Here is a 22372-nt window from a genome sequence, read left to right on the forward strand (position 1 = left end):
CCCTCATGCATCCCTCCTTCCTTTCCTCCCTTCATATCAAATTTAATTACAACAGCCAGCTTCCCAGATGGCCCCAGTGAGCCACAGCTTTAGTGCTCCAAACACATACTTCCTGGACAGATATAGATGTACACACACTGCAAGATGTTCTGTGTATCTAGGCCTCACACACACACACACACACACACACACACACACGCACACTGACCCCCCGACACACATGGTTGCCCAACTAGACTAATGAAGGAAACGGCGAGGGGTTAAGTGGGGTATATAAACCACCAACATGCTCCAGCACTCTGGACAGTAACTGTAATCAATGTGACTGCTTTTTGGACCAGAACTGTTCATTATCTTCCGCTACACCACAATCTTGTAACTGTCACTGTAGTGAATTGTTTTAGTATTCAGTTAAAGCAGAACAACAATTATTCATTAGCTTTTTTAACTGATACTTTTTTTTTTCTCAGAGCAACTTGGAGTAGATTTAAGCCAAGCATGATTATGTTATTCACACTCTGGACAGATTAATCCTTCAGGTGATTTGAGCAGGTGTCAAAACTTGAGTGCACGTCGCAGATGTTGTCGTCTTACACTTAGTTACCCATGCTTGGAAAGCCAGGCACACAAAAAATCTAATAAATGCAGGAGCCTGTGCAGCAGTCTTGAGCTAAGCTTATTTTCATCAATGTCTACAGGTGTTGTTATGAACAACAGAAAAGGGGAAAAAATATGAAGAGCTCAGAAAGCAAGTCATGTTCCTGCTAAGTTCAGGGATTTGCATTTGTTTTGATTACGCTAGCTTCAAAAATCTTGCATCACAGGAACACAAGTTGTTAAAACTGTCTAAAAAAAACCCCAGCCTCCTGGATGTGTTGGATCATTTTTACTGTGACTAAGCAGCAACTCTTTTCCTAAAAAACAATTTAAAGGTTCATACAAAAGCAATCCTTCTCAATCATCACTTACGTATGATGCACTAGAAGTGTGTGATGTTGTATCTATCTGCAGAGATTCTGCCCTTTGCCTGTATTTTCTTATTTACCTCTCATTTTGCTGTGATTGAGATGTTTCTGGGCACAGTGTGCAGGTGAGGTTGGGAAAAAGGTACGAAAAGATACGGACTAGGTGCCAGACCATAAGCAGCACGGATCTAAGAGGAAGCTACAAAAACCGCAGCCACAGCGCTGAAAAAAACAAAAACAAATATGGAGTGACAAGAGTGAATCTGGCACCTTGACCCAAGGAAAACGATCAACATCCAATCCAATGTAGGGCTGCCCCCTAATAGTCGACCAAATGATAGTGGACCAGGAAAGTCAATCGTTTGGCAAGATTTCATTGGTCGCTTAGTTGCAGAAGAAAAATAAACAAGCAAATGTGAAACTCTATTAGGAGACTATATGACTGGACCATGTGGGAATTTAATTTTAAAGGACAGACACAGGAAGAGGCCACACTTAGCAGTCAGACAGGAGTCATGTTACAAACCAATCACAGCCAACAGATATCTTTCCCTTCTTCTGTAAATATTCAGTCTGATTAATACAGAAAAGTTGATCATGTTAGTGCAGGGTTACCCAGAGCTTTACATCTCTCCCACGGACGACAGGCCTACACACTTATAAACAACGCCTGGAGGAAGGTCAGCTCTGCACTCAGGGTTTCAGGTAAATAGGCTATACGGTGCTTGTTAAGGTTGCTTAGCAACCCCAGACGCAACCTCTTGAAAGCTCAGTGCCTGACCTTGCATTTTCCAGGCGGTTAAAGATTCGGCATGTGTATGGCCATTAATTTCCAGGGCTGGTACCTGCGGTTATTCCACAGGCTAGTTAATAACATGTTGGGCAGGAAATCCAAAGTGTGGGATCATTTTGAGAAGGTGAAGGACGAACCCAAGGTGACATGTAAACTCATCTTCATTGGTCGACTACAAACATGACGTATCATCTGAAACATGGAGGTAGCTACATGCCCATTAGCCCACAGCGTCATTAACAGGCAGCTCGCTCAGTGTGTGACGTGCACTTGTAGATAAAATATAGGCCTATATTAATGAAGGTTCATTAGTACGGTTTTATATTTCTCTGTAATGTAGCACAGTGTTAACAATGTTACTGATACTATTCTTTCTCACACCTTCAACTCAAACCATTGTGTTGCCCTGCCCAAAATATATCATTTAATCATTAAATTAATATCATGTGTAATAACATGTTGGCAACGAGTCGACTAAGGGCCCTAAGTGACGAATATTGGTTGACTGGGAAAATTCTTAGTCAGGGGCAGCCCTTATTCAATGTATAATGTACAGAACATCAAATTCTTTATTGTGCCCTGGTGTGTTTTGTGTAATATCCATGAAGAGATGAGTGTCAGTCTGGAGCCATTATGGCACTTAAGTTTAAAACATGATTTTGACAGCCTCTCCTGATCTTCACTATGAATACAATCCAAACACACTGCTACAGACACACAGCAATTCTGCTCACTTAATTCTCTGACTCATCCGTCATTGTGGATACAATTTACTGAAATTGTTCTCTGCTTTTTATTTCTCCATCCCTCTCCGCAGCTTACAAACTATAATGCTGGTGTTAGGAATAGATTTTAGTGTTTTATTGGAGAACAGTGAGTTTTTGTCAGCAGCCGGTTCAGCCACAGATCCGACTTCTTATCAATATTACAGTAACAGTTAAAAGTGTTTTAATTGGCCCCTGTGGATTGGCCCTACATCCCTAGAAAATACAGCTGTTTTTCTTTAGTAACACACTGAACGAAAAATATAAACACAGCACTTTTGTTTTTGCTCCCATTTTTTCAAATAAAGTAAAGTAAATAAAGTTCAAATAAAGATCTAAAAGTTTTCTGTGCACACAAAAGGCAAAGTTCTCATGTTTAAATCCATATTAATGGGCCTATTAATAGGTGTGGTATATCAAGATGATGATTTAATAGGTGTGTCTTGAGCTAGTCACAATAAAACACCACTTTAAAATGTCACTTATCACACAACACAGTGCCACAGATGTCTCAAGTTTTGAGAGAGCGTGCCATTGGCATGCTGACTGCAGGAATGTCCACCAGAGCTGTTTCCTGAGAACTGAATGTCTCTAGTGTTGTTTCAGAGAATCTGGCAGTACATCCATCTGTTCTAGTGAGCCAGCCCAGGACCTTCCTATCCAGCTTCTTCACCTGCAAGATCATCTGAGACCAGACACCTGACAGTGTGTGCAATAGTTGATTTGCAAAACTAAAGAATTTCTGCACAAAGTGCCAAAACTGCCTTAGGGATGCTCATCTCTGTGGCTGGCCTCAGAACATCTTGCGGATGAAGACGTTGCATGTGGAGGTACTCGGCTGACTCATTAAACCAGTTGCATGTACTGCCAAATTCTCCAAAACAACACTGGAGACATTTAGTTCATGGGCAATGGCTCCGGTGGACATTCCTGCAGTCAGTATGCCAATGGCACTCTCCCTTGTGACATCTGTGGCATTGTGTTGTGTGTTAAAACAGCACATTTTAAAGTGACCATTTACGCCTCGTTTCCACTTTCGTATGTGACTGGTGTCCGTAGATCCATAAATGTACAGATGATGCCTCTAGTGTCCAATGCAAGGAAGTGCATTTCTTTATGGATGGATAGAAACCTGATAGAAACTACCTGTAACCATGGGGGAGAGGCTAATTTTGTCAGATTTTCGCCATGCAGTAGTTTGGAATATGTGCTTGGAGCATTAGCAGGACAGAAACAAGACCTGTTGCAGGTACATGGCATGTTTTGTGAAATATTTGATTAAAAAGACGTATGGATGGTTGAACGAGTCATAATGACAATCTGACTGTTTATAATGTATAACCATATTTAAGCAGAATAACATCACTCAGATTCACAAAGTGTTAAAACTAGATAAACAAGTTCTTTCTAATCAGACAAACTCACTTGACAGTAAGTACCGACAACTGAATTTAAGTAACTAGACTGTTAGCTAGTTAGCAGCCTGTTAGCTATGCTAGCACACTGTCATACAGTCTCTCCGAAATCCACCGCAAAAGTTCAATTTTTTTAATGTAGTCGAGGCAAATTCCAGACTGAAATATTAGGGAGGGCACACCTGTGTAGTAATGATGCTGTTTTATCACCATCTTGATATGCCACATCTTTCAGGCATGGTTACACAAGGTCTGTGGTTGTAACGATGGTTGGATGTACTGCCAAATTCTCAAGAAATGACACTGGAGATGGCTTATGGTAGTGAAATAAGCATTTGATAGAACTATGCCCTTTGTGTGCACAGACAAAATATTAGATCTTTTATTTCAACTCGTGAAAAATGGGAGCAAAAACAAAAGTGCCGCATTTATATTTTTGTTCAGTATAATTAAAGACATATCATATCAAGCTCTACTTGTGATCCACTTTTTTCTCCGTAAACATGCACACCAGGCACATCTGTATTCCCATATGTGGTGCCTTCAAGTGAAAACACACACACACACACACACACACACACACACACACACACACACACAAATTCCGATCCAGTACGAATGGACAGGTGCTTGCACATAGTGAATATTTCATGGCTTGAACAACAGGGTTGGAATGGCTTTAAAGGCTGTCATGGAGGACCCGGGGACACAGCTTTGATCAGCGTGTTGGGGCGGAGAGCAAGGGCAGGGTGAACAAGCCTAGCTTTGTACTAGAGAGGAGATGAGAGAGCGAGAGAGTCCAAGAGTCAAGCCTGGTGGGGTGATGAAGCTGTGTGTGTTTGTTGAAAGGGGGGTTATGCAAATGAGGAACTCAGAAACAGGGACAGAGGAATGGAAAGGGAAAAGAGTGGGAGAAAGAAAGACATGAGTGAATAGAAGACAATAGTAGGAGAACACATCAGTGAGTTCAAGACAGTCCAACGTGACAGAGAGAAATAATCCGCAACATCTTCAGAATGATGATCAGAAAAAGTAGCCTTGACCCTGTCATGTTCATTTCACCTGCTGGCAAAATGTCAGGCCTGCTCGCCTCAGGGTGGAAGTGATGCTTCAAAAATATCATATTTTAAATCTTATCTCGTATTCAAAGAAGTAATACATGCTATTTTATTTACCTTTTATGGTTTCTATGCCCCAATCTTCCTTCAAAGGACTAGTTTGACATTTTGGGATATATGCCTATTTGCTCTCTGTCTTGCCATAGGTGGATTATGACGCAACGGGCTCCTTGGCCAGAACGCGTAAAAGGCACCTCTACCCCCGATGGGGCAGGTACAACATGCTGTTGTTTTTCTCCACAGCGCTAAAGGGCACATATTACAGAGTACTCAGTGCATTGAAGGTCCTATAGATAAACTGAGAGGGTAGAAACACTCAAAATGTATCATGATGGGTTTTTTCTTGTGACATCTTCAAAGTGAATATTGAGTTTATTCCTTCAGTTGTTCTTTTTTCAAGACTTTTGGGGCTCAGTTATTGACATGATGACTACAACCTTTGAAAAGAAATACTAAGTTAGAGTTGAAACAGCGACTTCACACAGAGGCTCTGGGTTAGAGGCCCCCTGAGCCCAAGGGCCCCTGGGTCTGTTCTGCAATACACCCATGCTTCTTGCAGAGAGTTACATGAGAATATATCACCCTCATGTCTGTACACTAAATAAAAGGCTACAGCCAGCAGTCAGTTAGCTTAGCTTGGTAGTAGCTAACATTTATTCTTTCAGTATTCTTTGTGTGTTTTCATTAGTACCTGAAAATAATATCCTCCTGAGACCCTGTGTGCTAACAGGACATCACATTTTGGGTTTACTTGACCTTATACTTCATTCTGCTTCACTTGGACCTGTTGTCCTCGCTCATGGACACTTTTTTGTGCCGTCTAGTGGTAGTGAGACCACAATACACTAAGATAGGTAAAAACAAGATGGCAGCCATCTCTGCCAAGTCAGTCTGAAGCTGATCCCGACACAAAAGTGGACAAGGTACAAAACCTGATCACATTTTATGGTTGAAACTTGTTTATTTATGGTTAATAATATTCATAGTTTGATATGGCAACAAATTTGACCAATTTTAGCAACAGTAACAAACTAAGACACTGTTTATTAGAAAGTACTCGTTTAAAGACATTGAGACTATATTGTCGTCTTGTCTGAGGACATTGGGACTTTATTGTCGTCTTGTTGGAGGACATTGGGACTTTATTTTTGCCGAGTTCGAGGACATTTGGACTTTATTTATCGCCTTGTTCGAGGGCATTGGGACTTTATTATCATCTTGTTTGAGGACATTGGGACTTAATAATTGTCTTGTTTGATGACACTGAGACTTTGTTGTCATCTTGTTTGAGGACATTGGGACTTTATTATCACCTCCTTTGAGGACATTGGGACCTTATTATCATCTTGTTTGAGGACATTGGGATTTTATTAACGTTTCCTTTAGGGACATTGGGACTTTGTTGTCGTCTCATTTGATGACACTGGGACTTTCTTGTCGTCTTGTTTATGGACACTGGGACTTTCTTGTCATCTTGTTTATGGACACTGGGACTTTCTTGTTGTCTTGTTTGTGGACATTGGGACTTTCTTGTTGTCTTGTTTATGGACACTGGGACTTTCTTGTCTCATTTGAGGACACTGGGACTTTCTCATCGTCTCATTTGAGGACACCGGGACTTTCTTGTCTGCTTGTTTAAGGACATTGGGACTTTCTTGTCGTCTCGTTGGGACTTTATTGTTGTCTTGTTTGCAGACACTAGGACTTTCTCATCGTCTCATTTGAGGACACCGGGACTTTCTCATCGTCTCATTTGAGGACACCGGGACTTTCTTGTCGTCTTGTTTAAGGACACTGGGACTTTCTTGTCGTCTCGTTGGGACTTTATTGTTGTCTTGTTTGAGGACACTGGGACTTTCTCATCGTCTCATTTGAGGACACCGGGACTTTCTTGTCGTCTTGTTTAAGGACATTGGGACTTTCTTGTCATCTCGTTGGGACTTTATTGTTGTCTCGTTTGAGGACACTAGGACTTTCTCGTCGTCTCATTTGAGGACATTGGGACTTTATTATCATCTTGTTTGGGGACATTGGGACTTAATTATTGTTGACAATGTTTCGTTTTTTTAAATGGATCAGTTCCTACTGATCCCAAATAGCTAGGAGAAATAAAAATGCATACCATACAAAAGTTTGTGTCTCATTGTCTAATTGTTGTGTTTCTGTTACCTTAGAATGAACTGCTTATATCTACATACAGAACAGATCCTCTTCCACTGAGTCGGCCATATTGTTTCTACAGTGGCCGAGAACGGACAAACCAAACATTGGCTCTTGAAAGGGCCATTTTCGTTTCCGTGTTAGCAACCGTAGTTCTACACATGCTTGGCACACCTCACCTCTAGATGCCACTAATCCAACACATTGTACCTTTAATGTACAGTTTTGTGAATTATTTCTAAACTGTGCTATAATTGCAACTATTTCCTCTGACTTCCCTTAATTTGCCAACTAGATTGTAAAAGTCACCTCCCATACTGATGATATACAGCTTGTTAAGAACCATTTCCCACCTCATATTACATATTTCTTCTCAACCTTGGACTTCAAGGACTCAAAAATAAATAAATAAATAAAAACGGACATTAAAAGACCTTTCATCTACAACACGTGTTTTCCAGGGTCTGACCGTCTATCTGCGCAGCAGGTGAGAAAGACATTTTCCCCTGGTGCTGTTTTTAATAACGGCCCATTAACTCCCTGATTAAAGGTCCTGTGAGCTGGTGGCACAAAGGCCTCGTGTTATTAATTGGGTTTTAACAAGGACTGGTGGAGCCTGTGCAGCCATACTGTGACTACAGCCACTGTCAGGGGTAATGGGTGTTATCAGGTGATGAATGGGCTAATGCAGAGACACAACAACACACACACACAGTCTTATAGCAATGACACAGGGAGACAAAGGGTTATTCCAGCTGCAGTCCTATTTCTAGGTTGTGTGTGTGACCCAGTGCAGGCTCCAGCAGACCATAACTCTAACCAGAGAGACCCTGGCACTGACAGCGACCATCCGTCTCACAGCTGGGCTGTGTGTCGGGGAGAGACAGAAAACTGATGTATGTGAACATGCACGCTCATTTGTTAATATGTGTGTGTCTGTGCACGTTTATGCAGAATTATTAAAATGTGCATTTAATAGTGGGTGTGTATATATGAGTACATGTGTGGATGGTGCATATGTATGAGTGTGTGTGTGTATGTGTGAGATAATGGCAGACAGACACATGACTAAATCCATTGCTGTGGGCTGATAAAGATTCATCTTTGATGATGTTAGAGCATAGAGCTCACAGCTCTCTTTTATACAGTATTGTATTTTACCCTGTTCTATTCTTTTCTAGCCTGACAAAAATATTTTTTTTAAAAATTCCACTTTATGTATTGAAAGCTTTCAGCAGGGCTTTTTAGTAGCTGTTCTGGAGCTCTCAATCATATCACATGATCTTCCTCAGCAGATGTAGACACTCAGTTGCTATGGATTGTAGACGTTGACTACTTCAAAAGAGTAGGTTGATATTTCGGGGAAAAAGCTCATTCCCTATCTTGAGTTAGATGAGAAGATCAATATCATGCACATATCTTGTATGGTAGATATGAAGGTGGAGCCAGAAGCTTGTTAGCTTAGCTTAGGGTAGGGTGACATGAGGGTATATACCATGTGGTGTTAGAAAAGTGTCCAACAGTAGAAAGTTGGTTTCTACCTTGGGAGCCATTCAAGCAGGTGATGTAGCAAATCAGGCCTGGATTCTTGCATGATCTTACAAAGCTAGGTGCCTCAAAATGTTACTTAATTTGGACAAATATGGAGAGTGAAGTTGTGAATGCAGAAACCTCTATTGTTTACTATTATAGGAACCTGAACACTCTGCTTTTGTTCGAACAGAGTTTGGCGAGACTTTCAGGTTTGTGTATTATGGTAAACAAGCTCAGTTAGCCCACCGAGCTAATGCATGCTAACTACGCTAACAGTGGTTTGGAAATGCAACTTTTTTTTTTACCAACAACAGAAGTACAACAAAAGCCAGAGACTGTATCGTATTAAGCTGTGAGCTGTATATTCACCACTTCTACGCAGAAGGCAGAAGGCAGAAGGTAACGTTATCCAGGAGTTTAACCAGGCCAAGCCTCTCTTCCTCCGGGCGGCTACCTCCATCTCACAGAGACTCAACCTGAGTTTGTAGCTGAGATCAAAACGTCCCCAGATGTAGATGATTTTCAACGTTCAGGGGGGAGGAATACTTAAAGCTTTGATTATAGAAGAATTTTTATTGAACAGTGTTTAGTCTTTTGTTGTTAACTCAAGTGATTTCTCACGTGAGGTCATTTTTTGTTAGTAAGTTCTAAATAAAAGAGGAAATTAATAGAATTTGATAATTATTTTAAACAAGTTCTTAATTGAATTTACAGAACAGTTCCTGTATCGTGATGTATACCGTGACATAAAATAACATATTTTGTGATATAAGATTTTGCTATACCACCCACCCCTAGCCTATCTTAGCACAAAGACCAAAGCAGGGGGAAACAGCGAGCCTGGCTCTGTCCAGAAGCAACAAAGTTGACCTACCAGCACTTCTAAAACTCCCCAATTAACACGTTACATATGTGTAATCTGTACAAAAACCTAAGCGTGAAAGTGCCATAGTTTGTGTTTTATAGGAGGTTCCATGCCAGACTATTTCTTGGCAGGGTGCACAAACTTCCTGTAGTCTTTTCATCATCATTAGGTTGCCAGGCAACCAGCTGAGGACGATTGCGTAATGTGATCGAAAGCTCTAGAATGGACCCTGTGCTGAGATTGTCCACTGTTTCCGAGGTAGAGAATGAACTTTCAGTCAATTCAATCCTATTCTATCCTCTGAACAAAAGGAACTGTCTCTACCAGCCGGGAATGAGAATCCACAGAATTCACAAATAAGTAGGGCAAGCACATACATTTTCATCTTTCTTTTCTTTAATTAAATCAATAGCAACAGTCCATCCAGTGTTCCACTCTGTCCTGTTGCTTTCTGCCTCTCACAGCCAGTGTGTCTGATGCAGTCTCTTCTGCACAATAAATTTCTCCTCTATTAAATTACACCCTGACCTGTGGCAGATTTCCCCTGGACATTAAAAAAATCACTCACTCTCTGTGTATAGTAGCTGATGGAAGGGTCCAGTTCCAGATCACTGATCTCTGCCTGAAAGTGTCATGCTGCAGGCAATACAAAATGCAGCAGCTCTCATATCCTCTTCTATTGTATTGTATTCTATTAAGGCTGGCTACAGGCCGACCTGTTCTGTGTTGATCTGAAACTGATATGCTTTTCATTTTTATTTCCCCAACACACCTGATTCATAACAGCAATTATCCAATGAATATTTCATATTTACATGGATAATTATCAATTTGGTTAATTGCATCCAACAGCAAGCCTAAGCTGTGCTTTATGCTGTTGTGTGGTCTCGTCTCATCATTCAAAGCACAGTATCTACTCATCCACGGACAAAGAGCTGAGTGAATGGACTCACCATCGTGAATTATGTAGATCTACTAATTATATACCCTGAATAATTTACACATCTTCCAATTAACTATCATTCGCGTGCCTGATAGACGGACTGAGAACCTGAGAGGGCACGAGACCGAGCGTGTTTGTATACTTCGTGTTTACGCGTTGTTGTAGAGTGTCTATACTGTAACTCTGTGTGCGTTCAGCTTACTGTATAAGCACAAATGTGTCTGTGCCAAAATGCTTCCATACTGTATGCAAGTGTGTGAGTGAGTGTGTCTATCCCCTGAGGCTTGCTTCTAATCACAGATAGCTGATGCAGAGAGGGAGAGGGAGAGGGAGAGGGAGAGGGAGAACAGCCGTGGGCAGTGATCAGTGTAGAGAAGGCCATCCCACCCATCTGGAGGATCAGCACACCCTACTGACTTCGTGCATGTGTGCATGTGCGTAAGTGTGTGTCTACAGGCTAGATAGATAGACGTACATACATACAGACATGGGGATGGAGGTATAGAAATGTATGCAGTGAGAGACTCGACCTCCTTTCATCGACCAAGCACTGTGAGATGGCCACATATTCTTGGACGTTACACAACCATGCAGAGAAACCGAATCTGTAATCCTGATGTAGTAACTTGAAAGTGTGTGTGTGTGCATGTGTGAGTTGGAACAGTGAATGTGAATGTGTCAAGCTGATGTATGTCTTGCCATTACCACCAATTTCAGCACAATATATGGTTCTACCTCCGGCCCTCTGTGGCTCCATGTGGCCCTTTCTCTCTCTCAATCTATCGCTCTTTCTCTTTCCTCAGCCTCTTTCTTGCTCTGCTTCAATGGTCTGTTTCTCTCTTTCTGCCTGCTCAAGCCCACTGTACCATAGCAAGGACGGCCTACAGTTTCCGACTACAGGGTTTTGTACAGCACAGTAGAAGCCAGATCAAATGTTTATGTGAGGCGCACAAACGTATGGATTCATCGGACAGTTGAGTGTAATATGGTAAAGACTGAGAAGACCAATGCACAAGAGGGAATTTGAGTGAAATGTTACTTGGAGCTTCAGTTCTTTCAGTACACCTTTGTAGCCTTTGTAGCCACCTCTGCCCTGTTTGGTTCGATTCAGTCGAACTCAAGTTCATTTGCCCCCTAAGTGCGGTTCGTTTGGGCAGGTGTGAACACAGCAATCCCACTCAGGTGTGCATCAAAACAACCAGACCGAGACCTTATTGAAGAGGTGGTCTCGGCCTGGTTACAAACGAACTCTGGTGCAGTTCGTTTGTGGTGAGAACGTGTTCCGACCTCGATCCGAACCAACTGCAGTCACATGACACATTGTTTGGGTTAAACATGAGCATGTTACAGTCCTGGAGGATTATTAATGTGCACCTCCTCCTGTACTGCCTTAATATGCACATTCAGCACATCCAATGCATCAAAACATTGTTTTCTAGTTGGAGCCGCGCCTCGTTTTCAAACTGTATGGTTTGACTAAAATGAACAATGACAGCAATATAGTCCACGATGACCAGCGCTAAAATCAACCTGCGTAGTTGTCCCTCCATTGTGACATTAGAAAGTGTCACATTTATCTTGCAAGTGTACTCTTCTTCAACGTTTGGTTTACTTCCTGGATTTTTCCTGCATGGAAATTTTGACTCAGCGGCCGCTCCAGAGTCTAACCTAAGAAGGCTGTGTCCTAATAGCAAGTGGCATTTGTTTGACAAAAGTTCAGCTCCAAACCGTGCACCATGTTGCTCACGACCAGTTATGACACCTCTTTCGTAGGCGACAAATCAAGTTGTAGTTGTAGTTTTCTTGAAAGACAAACTCTGTCATGTCTCCTCTCCTGTCACCTAAAAAACACATGAACTTTCTAGCAAGCAAACACCATGCGCCACACTTTCCTCGCACTCACCTCTGCTGAAATGTAATGTTATTTTGCCGGCCTCGGCTTGGCAGTAAATTGCACACGGCCTGTCAGACACTAGTAGCTCTGTTAGTCCATTAATTAACATAATATTATGTTAATCACATTGTCACATGGCTTTTTACTAATGCAATATAAGTTGGATTAAGCGCCGTGACACAGTCATCAAAGCCATTTTTCATATCAAACCAGTTAAAGCTTGTATGTTGGATCAGACCAGCACATCTGGAAATTGACAGAAAACTAACATTGAGGCGTGGAGTTAACTTTCTATTTTCTTAGCAGGGACATATATTATCACCAAAGTTGCACTATATTTCAAAATAAGAAAACACATTTTTGCATATGTACTATCAATCACTACAAGCCATTATGGCTCACACTATATAGCACATGGTGACAGTAATATGGCAGGACTGTTAGTGGAATTGCCAATGTACCATAAGGTGACAATGAGTCTGTAGAGAGTCGTTGGATTTATGTCCCATGATGGAGATTTGCAGTTGGCTGTAAATCACTTTTAAAGAAGGTGTGAACACGGCCACCTCTGTCTACTAATGGGAGTAGTCTTTAATAATTGAGGGACATGCATGATTACCATATAAACTGCGTTTTTCAAATCTGACAGAGTGCCTTTTAATTCTCAGCCCAGTTGGCAGAAGAAAATGTTGGCATTGTAAGTTTTGGCAAACACAGGATACTTAACTTAATTTTTTATGTTTCATAAATGTCATATCAGTGTTTCTAAAGTGACGTAGTATATGAGCCAGGCCATCCGTTGGTAAATACAGGTAGGGGGACAATATTTTCAAAAGTGGGCCCCTCATCCACACCCATGGGGGGGATCCCTATACATTTCGGTATGTCCCGTGATATATAATTCAATTAATCATATTTCCACAAGTACTTTGTATCTACTGTTAAGACTTTGTTTTCTAATTTTTTAAAGCAGAGGTAGTAACGTGTGTCCTGAAGGGAAAAAGTGCCCTCCAATGATGATTAGACAAAAGTAAAATTAAAACATTGTTTGAGTAAAATAACTGCGAGGCATTAAATCATAAAATCAAATCAGGAGTGCACATATTTTTATTCTTTATTCAGGCCTATTCATTCAAGCTTGAGGGCTACTTTAATTAAATATTGGTCAAACTGTGTCCATCCATCCATCCATCCATCCATCCATCCATCCATTTTCATCCGCTTATCTGGGGACAGGTTGCAGGGGCAGCAGGCCAACCAAAACACCTCAAATATCCCTCTCCGCAGCAACCCTTTCCAGCTCCTCCTGAGGGACCCCAAGGTGTTCCCAAGCCAGATGAGATATGTAATCCCTCCAGCGTGTTCTGGGTCTGCCCCGGGGCCTCCTACCAGTGGAACGTGACCGAACACCTCTAATGGGAGGCGCCCAGGAGGCATCCTGATCAGATGCCCGAACCATCTCAACTGACCTCTTTTGACGCAAAGGAGCAGCGGCTCTACTTCGAGCTCCCTCTGGATCTCCGAGCTCCTCGTCCTATCTCTAAGGCTGAGCCCAGCCACCCCACAAAGGAAACTCATTTCAGCTGCTTGTATCCGCAATTTCATTCTTTCTGTCACTACCCAGAGCTCATGACCATAGGTGAGGGTTAGGAAGTAGATGGACCAGTAAATCGAAAGCTCTACCTCAGCTCCCTCATCATCACAATGGACCAGCGCAGCGCCTGCATCACTAAAGAAGCCGCACCAAACAGCCCACCCATCTCCCGCTCCATTCCACCCTCACTCTCATGAGGCAGTAACTCTCGCCCAACCACTGGTTTCCAGCAGACAACCATGGCCTAAGACTTGGAGGTGCTGACTCTCATCCTGACCGCTTCACACTTGGCTGCAAACCACCCCAGTGCGTGCTGGAGGTCACGGTGTGATGAAGCCAAAACAGCCACATCATCTGCCATGATGGCCGGGGTCATCTGTACCCTTTGACCCCCCTGACAGTGAGCCTGATATAAGCTAACGTTGTCATTGGGTACTGTAGGAGTTTTGCAGAAACATACAATGCCAACAATGCATACAATGGATTGTTGATTCTATATATTGCATTATGCTGTATATTACACTTACATACTTTTAGATTGACATCTATACAGTCTATACATGTTTTATGCAAATATGTTTTCAGGTACCACATTGCTCTACAAACACTTGTGTGGTGTCTACCCCACTTGCTAGCATTATACTCCAATGAACACCTGTGTTTTTATGCTGTTACATAAAACCCTTAGCCTGCAGGCATCCACCCATAAAAAGCAATGTGGCTTGACAAAGATACAGATTTTTTATTACTATCTGAGCTCACCATTCTTTTTGCCTTTCTTTTTACACGGTGATTCGTAAGCATCTCTTTATTTAGGGGTAATAAGACAAAAAGTTTTTTAAACCACTGTGTTACAGCAGCACAGCTCTGAATGAACCTTTACAAATGACTCATTTCCCCCGCTGGCTTATAAAATGCTTACTGCACCGGTTATTTGTTATTTTAGCCTACTTTCGAGTCTTATCCTAATCAACTGCCAGGTGCAAAAACCCAATTATTGCCCATTAGTTTTGCCTGAATTTGCTGCTCTGTGCATCACTGCCTAGAGGGGTCGTCTGCAATGACAGCAGCATGAAACTGGAGCGTATCCGAAATAATGCAGGCTGGCTGTAACCCACATCTTTATTTTGTGCAGCATTCTTATGATTTTCCCTGCCGTGTTTTCTCACATCTCACACCTAAAATTGCTTTCTCTTTGAGGTTTGGATGATTCCACGCTCTACTAAACACTGAATAAAACAAGGTTTACTGAAGGCAGCACGATGGGAGGCTCCTCTCTCAGGGGGGACGGTGATACATTATAAGCACCACCGTCTGATTCTGCATGCATGGACATGTGAAGTTGGGCTTCATGTCTGAGTGACAGTGCGTGTGTGTAGATGCAGGCATGTGTGACTGGGTATGTGTGTCTTTATTTCAGGCCAAATGTTGATATTCCCCATGACTGAATTTAGGTTAAGTGAAGAATAAAGTCACCCCATGGTATGTGAGTGCGTATGTGTGCGCGTGTGAATGTGTGTGTGTTTCTCTGAATGCTCCACAGGGAGACAGTGAACCCCAGGCTGCATTACTCACGGCCTGTTTTGACACATACCCTCACACACACACACACACACACACACTGCAGACACTATGAACACAGACAGGCCCCAGTGCACATGTCCTGATAGATATACACTGTACAAAACACATATTCGCATGCAAAAATAAATGCATGGAGACAAGCAAATACCACTCCTACACAAACACACACACACACACACACACACTGCAGTAAGAATAGCCATTTGCTCTATGCAGTGTAAGTAGGTTATTAAAGTTATTAGATAATATCCCGTGGTCCTCTGTAGCTCATATGCAATAACACAGGGAGGGGCTCCGTCTCCCTCTGATCCTCCAGTCATTAAAACACGCACACACTCACAAGGTGTTTGCAAATGAAATTGCAAATGAGATACTGTGAGTGTTACAGTATGTGGTCAGTGGACAAAGCCTGGCAAGCGGAGACTGCAAAAAAGAAGATGGTGCAAACGCAAGCAATCTTGGTAGTAATTTGGAGCCATATGGGCTGCTGCTGCTGCTCAGACTGTACCCCGATTTTAGGTAGGTTGTGATGCCACAACATATTCACATTGCTCTAGTTGTGACCTATTTTCTTGCTGAACTAATATCAGTATCATTCTATAACTCTAGGCTATACACCTGCATTTCAAAAGACCCGAGAAAGGGAATGGATTTATGCAAGTCTCTTTCACACTGACATAAATATTAACTTGATGCAGCTCCAGAAACCTCACATCTGTCTGTAATAACAAGCTGTGGGTGCTTCACATTCAACAAATTAATAGGGCTGCAACTAATCGTGATTTTTATTTGTGATTAATTGGTTGATTTTTTGCAATTAATCAATTAGTTGGTCTATAAAATGTCAAAAACTGGGCCCAGATGATGATGATTAGTCACTGCAGCTCTACAATTTAATCAGGTATGGACAACCTTGCAACAAAAGCTGATTGGAGGATAATAACAGACTGTTCACCTGCTCATATTCTCACCTCCTGATGTGACAGCCCTCCCTGTCTGCCGGCTCTGTAGTCTCCTGAGGGCGGTGCCTGAGTGGCATTCTGGTCACCTGCTCTGGCTCACCGCCTGTCTATAGAAGCTGGAGCACGTCACACTCTCCTTTCTCCCCTGACATCCAGTCTTTTCTTGGATATGGTTACATTTGCCGTCCTCTCTTTGCTGCACTGCACAGCACACCTCTCACTCACTCAGGCGCCACCCATACTGCAAGTTCACTATTGGTTAGATGTTTAATTTATTTTATGCTGTATTTAGCTTCAGATCAACCCTTAAAAATCATATGTGCTGCCTCCCCTCTTCTTTGCCCCACCCTCAGGCAGGTTGCGACAATGGCCATTCAAAACAAGCTTAAGACCCCTGAGCTGGAAACCCCTGCTTTACACAAAAGACAGACATCCACCTTGCTGGCGAATCTGACACTGGTGTAATTGCAGTGAGCACACAAAGGGAAAGGCATCGACATGCTGTAAACAACCTGTCTAGCATCCATCTAGTCATGAACAGACAAAGAGGAAAACAAGGACAGGGAGAGAGCCTGAGAGTGTGTGGGAAGGAATATAGGTTACCTGTAATATGTTGTATCAACTGTATATACAGTGAGAGCAACAGGAGAGGAGTGTTATGTGTATGTCTGAGTGAAGGGGAGATAGTGAGCTATTACCTTACAGCTGGTTTGTATTCATGTGTGTGTGTGTGCGTGTGTGTGTGTGTGTTGTCTACATGCCTCGAGGGCTAGGTGAGGCTCTCTCTCCAGTCGCAGGTATCCAAGTGACAAACAGTCTGTCCTTGTTATTGGCTGAGGTGACATCCTATAGTTGTGCTTGTGTACTTTCTGGCCAGTCAGGGCTTAAAAACTGAAACTCAACTCTTTAAGCCTTTTTAGGCACAGACAGTGTGAAACTTCATTTTCATCGCCCCGCAGTCACACAGATTATACCTATTGTCACTCAAGAGTGTGATGTGTGTGTGAAGTGTGATCACGTTTAGAAGATGGAGGATGTGTAAATGACACCGGTTGAGCCCCAGTGATGGATCTTACTACAGGCGACATAGGCAGCAGCCTCGGGCGCCACCCGTCATGCTTACAGACGGTCTGGAGTAGGGGTACTACGTGTAGTTGAATCATAGTGATCATTAAAATCAGAATCAAAATTTTCACAGGAAATTTACCGTTTACATACAGTCTCTTTCAAAATAAATGCACTACGTTGGTACAACACCACAAATTGACGTTTTTTTTCCCCCTTCAATAACAAACAAACGTGGTTGGGTTTAGGCAACAAAAGCACATGTTAGGTTTAGGAAAAAAAAACAGGGTTTGGCTTTAGAATCGTACGGGACACAAACACTGCTCTCTTGGGTGAAAGTCAATGTTTGTTGGACCCATCCACCTGCCCCAGTCGGACTTTCGCCGCCTTAACTTTCATCCTTGTCCTGCCGCGTTTCCCCCTAATGCCACCAGGCGGCGTTAAACTAAATCAGCAACTGGCCATATATCATGCTGATGTTAGAGGACGGCTTTTTTCATTGGTTTCCTGATGCTGCCACTCACCGCCCAAGCACCAGATTTCAACGGCTTTGGAGTGAGACCAGGCTCATGAGAGTACGAGAAAATGAAAAGGCAACAGCCATACAGGGTAGAGTACTAACGATGAAAAATAGGGAATTTTGCAAATTTGTGCATACCCTATTCTTTTGTTGTTTGTTACTTATTGCTTTAAGCTAAGTTGTTTATTTGTGTTGATTTCTCATGTTCTTGTTTTGGAGGGTGGGGTGGGGGGGCTTGCCTAGGGTGCCTAATTTGCTAGGTCTGGCTCTGTTAAGCCCCATTTATCATCTGCCATGAGGCAATGCTGCCTGTGCCTGTGGCATTGCTTCAAACTCCACAACAATATGAAATAATTGTGCCTGAAACATTCAGAGCATAATAAGAGTAGAATAAATGTACCTCCACATAGGGCACCACTTTGCAGGTGAACTCCCCCAGCAGCCAGGACTTAGTCAGCTCATGGAAAACCACCATGGGCAGGCAGAAGAAGATGAGCACAAAATCCCAGACAGCCAAATTGGCCAGCAGTGAGTTGGAGATGCTCTTCATGTAGTAGTTCTGGCACACGATGCACAGGATGGCGATGTTGCCCGCTATCCCCACCAGGAAAATAACCCCGGAGACGCACGTGATCGCGTACGCGCCATAAGTCTCACTTGTCACCGGGTAAAAGGGGTTCTTGATCTCATCCCCGAAATCCTGCGAGCTGGGAGGGGTGATCGGCGTGGCGTCCCAGGGGTTCTCCTCTCTGAAAGTGAAGAACTCGGTCCTCCTGGTGAAGAGGTCAAAGGGCAGGTCGGTGGAGGTGAGGGCCACCGGCTTGGGGATGGGTTCCCACGGCGACGCGTGAGGTTGAGCCAAAGCCCCCGCGCTTTTGTTCGGCCGGCTTCTCCCCCTCTTCGAGGCTTTCTTCTGCTCGTCCTTTGTGCCTCTCTTGTGCCTGTCGCCCTCCTCGGGTCCCCCTCCTCCGTCTCCCTGGCCCATTGAAGACGGCTTAGCCGCATTGTAGTGTCCACCTGCTGGCGTCCTCGTACTACTAAGACCGCCATTCAACTTTATCCTCTTATTGTGGTGGCGCGTCGGGTCCCAATGTGAGACAGCGTTGGGATCCTCCACGGGTGTCACAGTCCTACTGAAGTCGCGCTTGTTGTGTCCAATTCGCCTCGTTTCTCCAGCAATTACCCTCTTCCAGGGGTGAGTGGAGTTAAGAGGCCCTCGGATAATCGCCTGCAGTTCCGCCGAGGACGCACCTGTGGCGTACCCCGGCGAGAGCGCACGGTCCCAGGCTTTGTTTTGATGACTCTCCCGGAGTGACCCGTGGAAAGTCCTGGCAGAGTACGCGCTGGTGTTGCTGTCCTCTTTAGCTTCTCCATTATTTCTCAGTGATAACAACACATGTGCATGGGCTAGTAACACAAATAACGTCCTAGGCGGCAGAATCTGCATGGTCCGGGAATTATTGAGCGCAGTTTTTAATCCTCACAAGTGCATCTTCATACCTTCTGTGGCAGCGCGGGGATACTCCTCCATTCAGTCAACACCCATGTTGGAGACGGCACAGCGGGGAGCTCACTGGGCTCAAGTAAACACCTACATTCATGATGCGAGCTCTGGAAAACTTGCAAGTTATCTCTTAATTTTCTCTCGCCTTGCTCTATGCAGTAATCTCCAAAACCGCCGCCTCACTCCCCGAGTCACTCCCGCTTCCAAAGTCTTGACATTACCGAGCAGGACAGCGAATCAGAGTCCGGATCCAGAGAGAAAGAAGCAAAGAGATGTGCAGAGGGGATTGCTGCATATCCACGCACACAATCCGCACAGCATCCAGTTTGCAGCTGTGCGTAACTGCATGTAAAGCCACAGATTCTCCCTCTGCTTCCCTCTCTGTATGTTAGTGCGTTAGTTTAGTGGGCTGGGTCGGCTGGCAGCAGCAGCAGCAGCAGCAGCAGCAGCAGCAGCGTCAATGCGGTGCAGTCCGGGTAAAGCCCACTAGGTTGTGATGCACGGGAGAAGAGAGAGAGAGTGTGTGTGCATGTGTGTGTGTGTATGTGTGTGACAGAGAGTCAGAAAGGAGGGGTGGAAATCGGTCTGCTTCTCGTCCCTTCCTCCTCTGCGTCCAGTGTCTCACCTCCTCAGCTTTCTCCTCGGATAGCACCGTGCGCTGCAAGAAAATGGACTCCCCTGGCGGCTAACCCCGATCTGTCACTCCGCATCCATCACGGAGCATCCAGCAGCCCCGGAGCAGGCTACGGCTACAGCCCCCCCGGCAGACAAGCCAGCCACGCCCGACAGACGTGCTAATAAATATATTACCCAGTTTTTTTATATTTACGCACAGGCGGCGCTGCGATACCGACGCACTTGGACATCATTTAGGCACTCCTTCTTCTCTATTTAGTTTAAAGGCAAATAGGAATTAACTGTCTGTGTGCAGGGACAGTTTTAAATGAAAAGCAACTATCAAAAAAGCTTAAGACCCAAGACTACCTGTAAAATGCAGATGCATTATTCACTGCTGCTGCAAAGTTACTTCTAGAAATCTTGCAAACAGCTCACCAGCAGCTCATATGTGTATATTTCTCATGTCCCAGTGTCCCTTTTCAGCCCCCGCCTCCCCCCATCATTCATATTCAACCCCCAACCTCCTCAGTGTACTCTGCTGCAAGCACCACCATTTCTAAAAGTGATTTTTAGCTGCTTTCTGGATTGATCTGACTAACTGTAGGGGATATGGGCATTGATTGTGGCTTGTTCAGCAGCCACATGTATCAATAACTGCGCCATATCTCCATAAAATTTGCTCTTCCATAAAAAGGGTGCTTGAGGTCATTTAATGGGCCTATCAGACAGACATCTGACTGCTGTAGGCTTTATTGGGAGGCTATATGAATACACCTGCTAACTTATAATGGTTTTCTGAAACACCATAGAGGTTAGACTTGTATATAACTACGTGGAAACATTTGTAGGTGTGTTGCAGTATAATGATTGTAAAGTTTATTCTGACCTCTTGCTGTGATAATACACTTTATCTAAACTTTGATTTGACTCTATACCTACATGTCGGCATTTCTCAGTATCTTGCTGTAATTTCTTTAGGTTTCAATTTGACATAATGACATGTTTTCAAACCCAAAAATACTAATTACAGCAAGAAATTCCAAACTAGGGTTACTGTACTTGTGCCCAGTAAGCGGTTAGCTTAAATAGTCTGAAAATATCAGGTGGATAAATGGTTAAAGACCCTCTCCACACACACATTTTGAAATATGTACTCGTACTAATGTTTTGTTAACATGGTTTTCTCACATAATAACTAATGGGTTGGAAGTAAATCTACTAGTTTCGCCCTCCGCTTTCTCCCGCGCTGCTTGCACTTGGTTGACTGGTGAAAGAGCAGAACGCATCAGCATGGCTAGCGTTAGCATTAATGGAAACATCAGAGAGATTCAGCCAAACAATGGCTTCAATTAGACTCAGACTCCAATGAAGAGCCTGTTGTGAACCAAAATTGTCGACTAGCAGACGCGTCAGAATGGTGAGAGTTGTGTTGTTTGTTAGCTTGTTAGCTTGTAGGCTAACTGGCAGTGGTTGACACAGCATCAAGCCCTGTATACACTGTACGATTTTGGGCTGTCCCAGACAACAGATTACCATTGTGAAAGAAATGTAGTGATATCTTTGATTGTGGCTCTAAAACATCGCACAGTGAGAGAGGTGCAAGGATGATCTTTGTCACAGTCTTGTGATTTGATGCAATCTTGCAATTTGGGATGACCATCTCACTGTGTGACGTCTGTTGTGACCTACGTCTACTAACCAACCAATGCAAATGCAGCATGAAATGACGCACTGGCGCTAAACCCAAATAAACAGACAGATAGCAGCTCGCCATGGAGACAAAACACGCTAAAAGAAATGTGTTGGATTCCAGCAAAGAAGAAAACCTTGTTGAGTTGTGGCAGCAGAAGCGCTCTTACAATGATCATGTACAGAAGGACGAAGCATTGACAGAACTAGCAGTGGAGTTGCAGCGGTCAGGGGAGCATACTTGCAGCTAGCAGACACACACACACACACACACACACACACGCGCACACACACACACACACACAGACACACCCTGTCAGATAAACTCAAAGACTCTCTTTCCAAGACTAGACTATTCAAAGATGTGCAGCTACAGTGATTAAATA

At 43.5% G+C, this 22372-nt stretch overlaps 1 protein-coding gene across 1 annotated transcript in view; it reads right to left on the reverse strand.

The window, feature by feature from the left end:
- gpr37b (G protein-coupled receptor 37b) overlaps positions 1-20474 on the reverse strand; it is a 28237-nt gene extending 7763 nt beyond the window's left edge. The window contains exon 1 of the mRNA XM_050036014.1: positions 18576-20474. Within this exon, the coding sequence (XP_049891971.1) occupies positions 18576-19622 (1047 nt within the window). The 5' untranslated portion in view covers positions 19623-20474. The remainder of the gene's footprint in view (positions 1-18575) is intronic.
- Between the last annotated feature and the right edge of the window lie 1898 nt (positions 20475-22372).

The sequence above is a fragment of the Epinephelus moara genome, chromosome 23 (assembly GCF_006386435.1).
Source record: "Epinephelus moara isolate mb chromosome 23, YSFRI_EMoa_1.0, whole genome shotgun sequence".
Lineage (NCBI taxonomy): Eukaryota > Metazoa > Chordata > Actinopteri > Perciformes > Serranidae > Epinephelus > Epinephelus moara.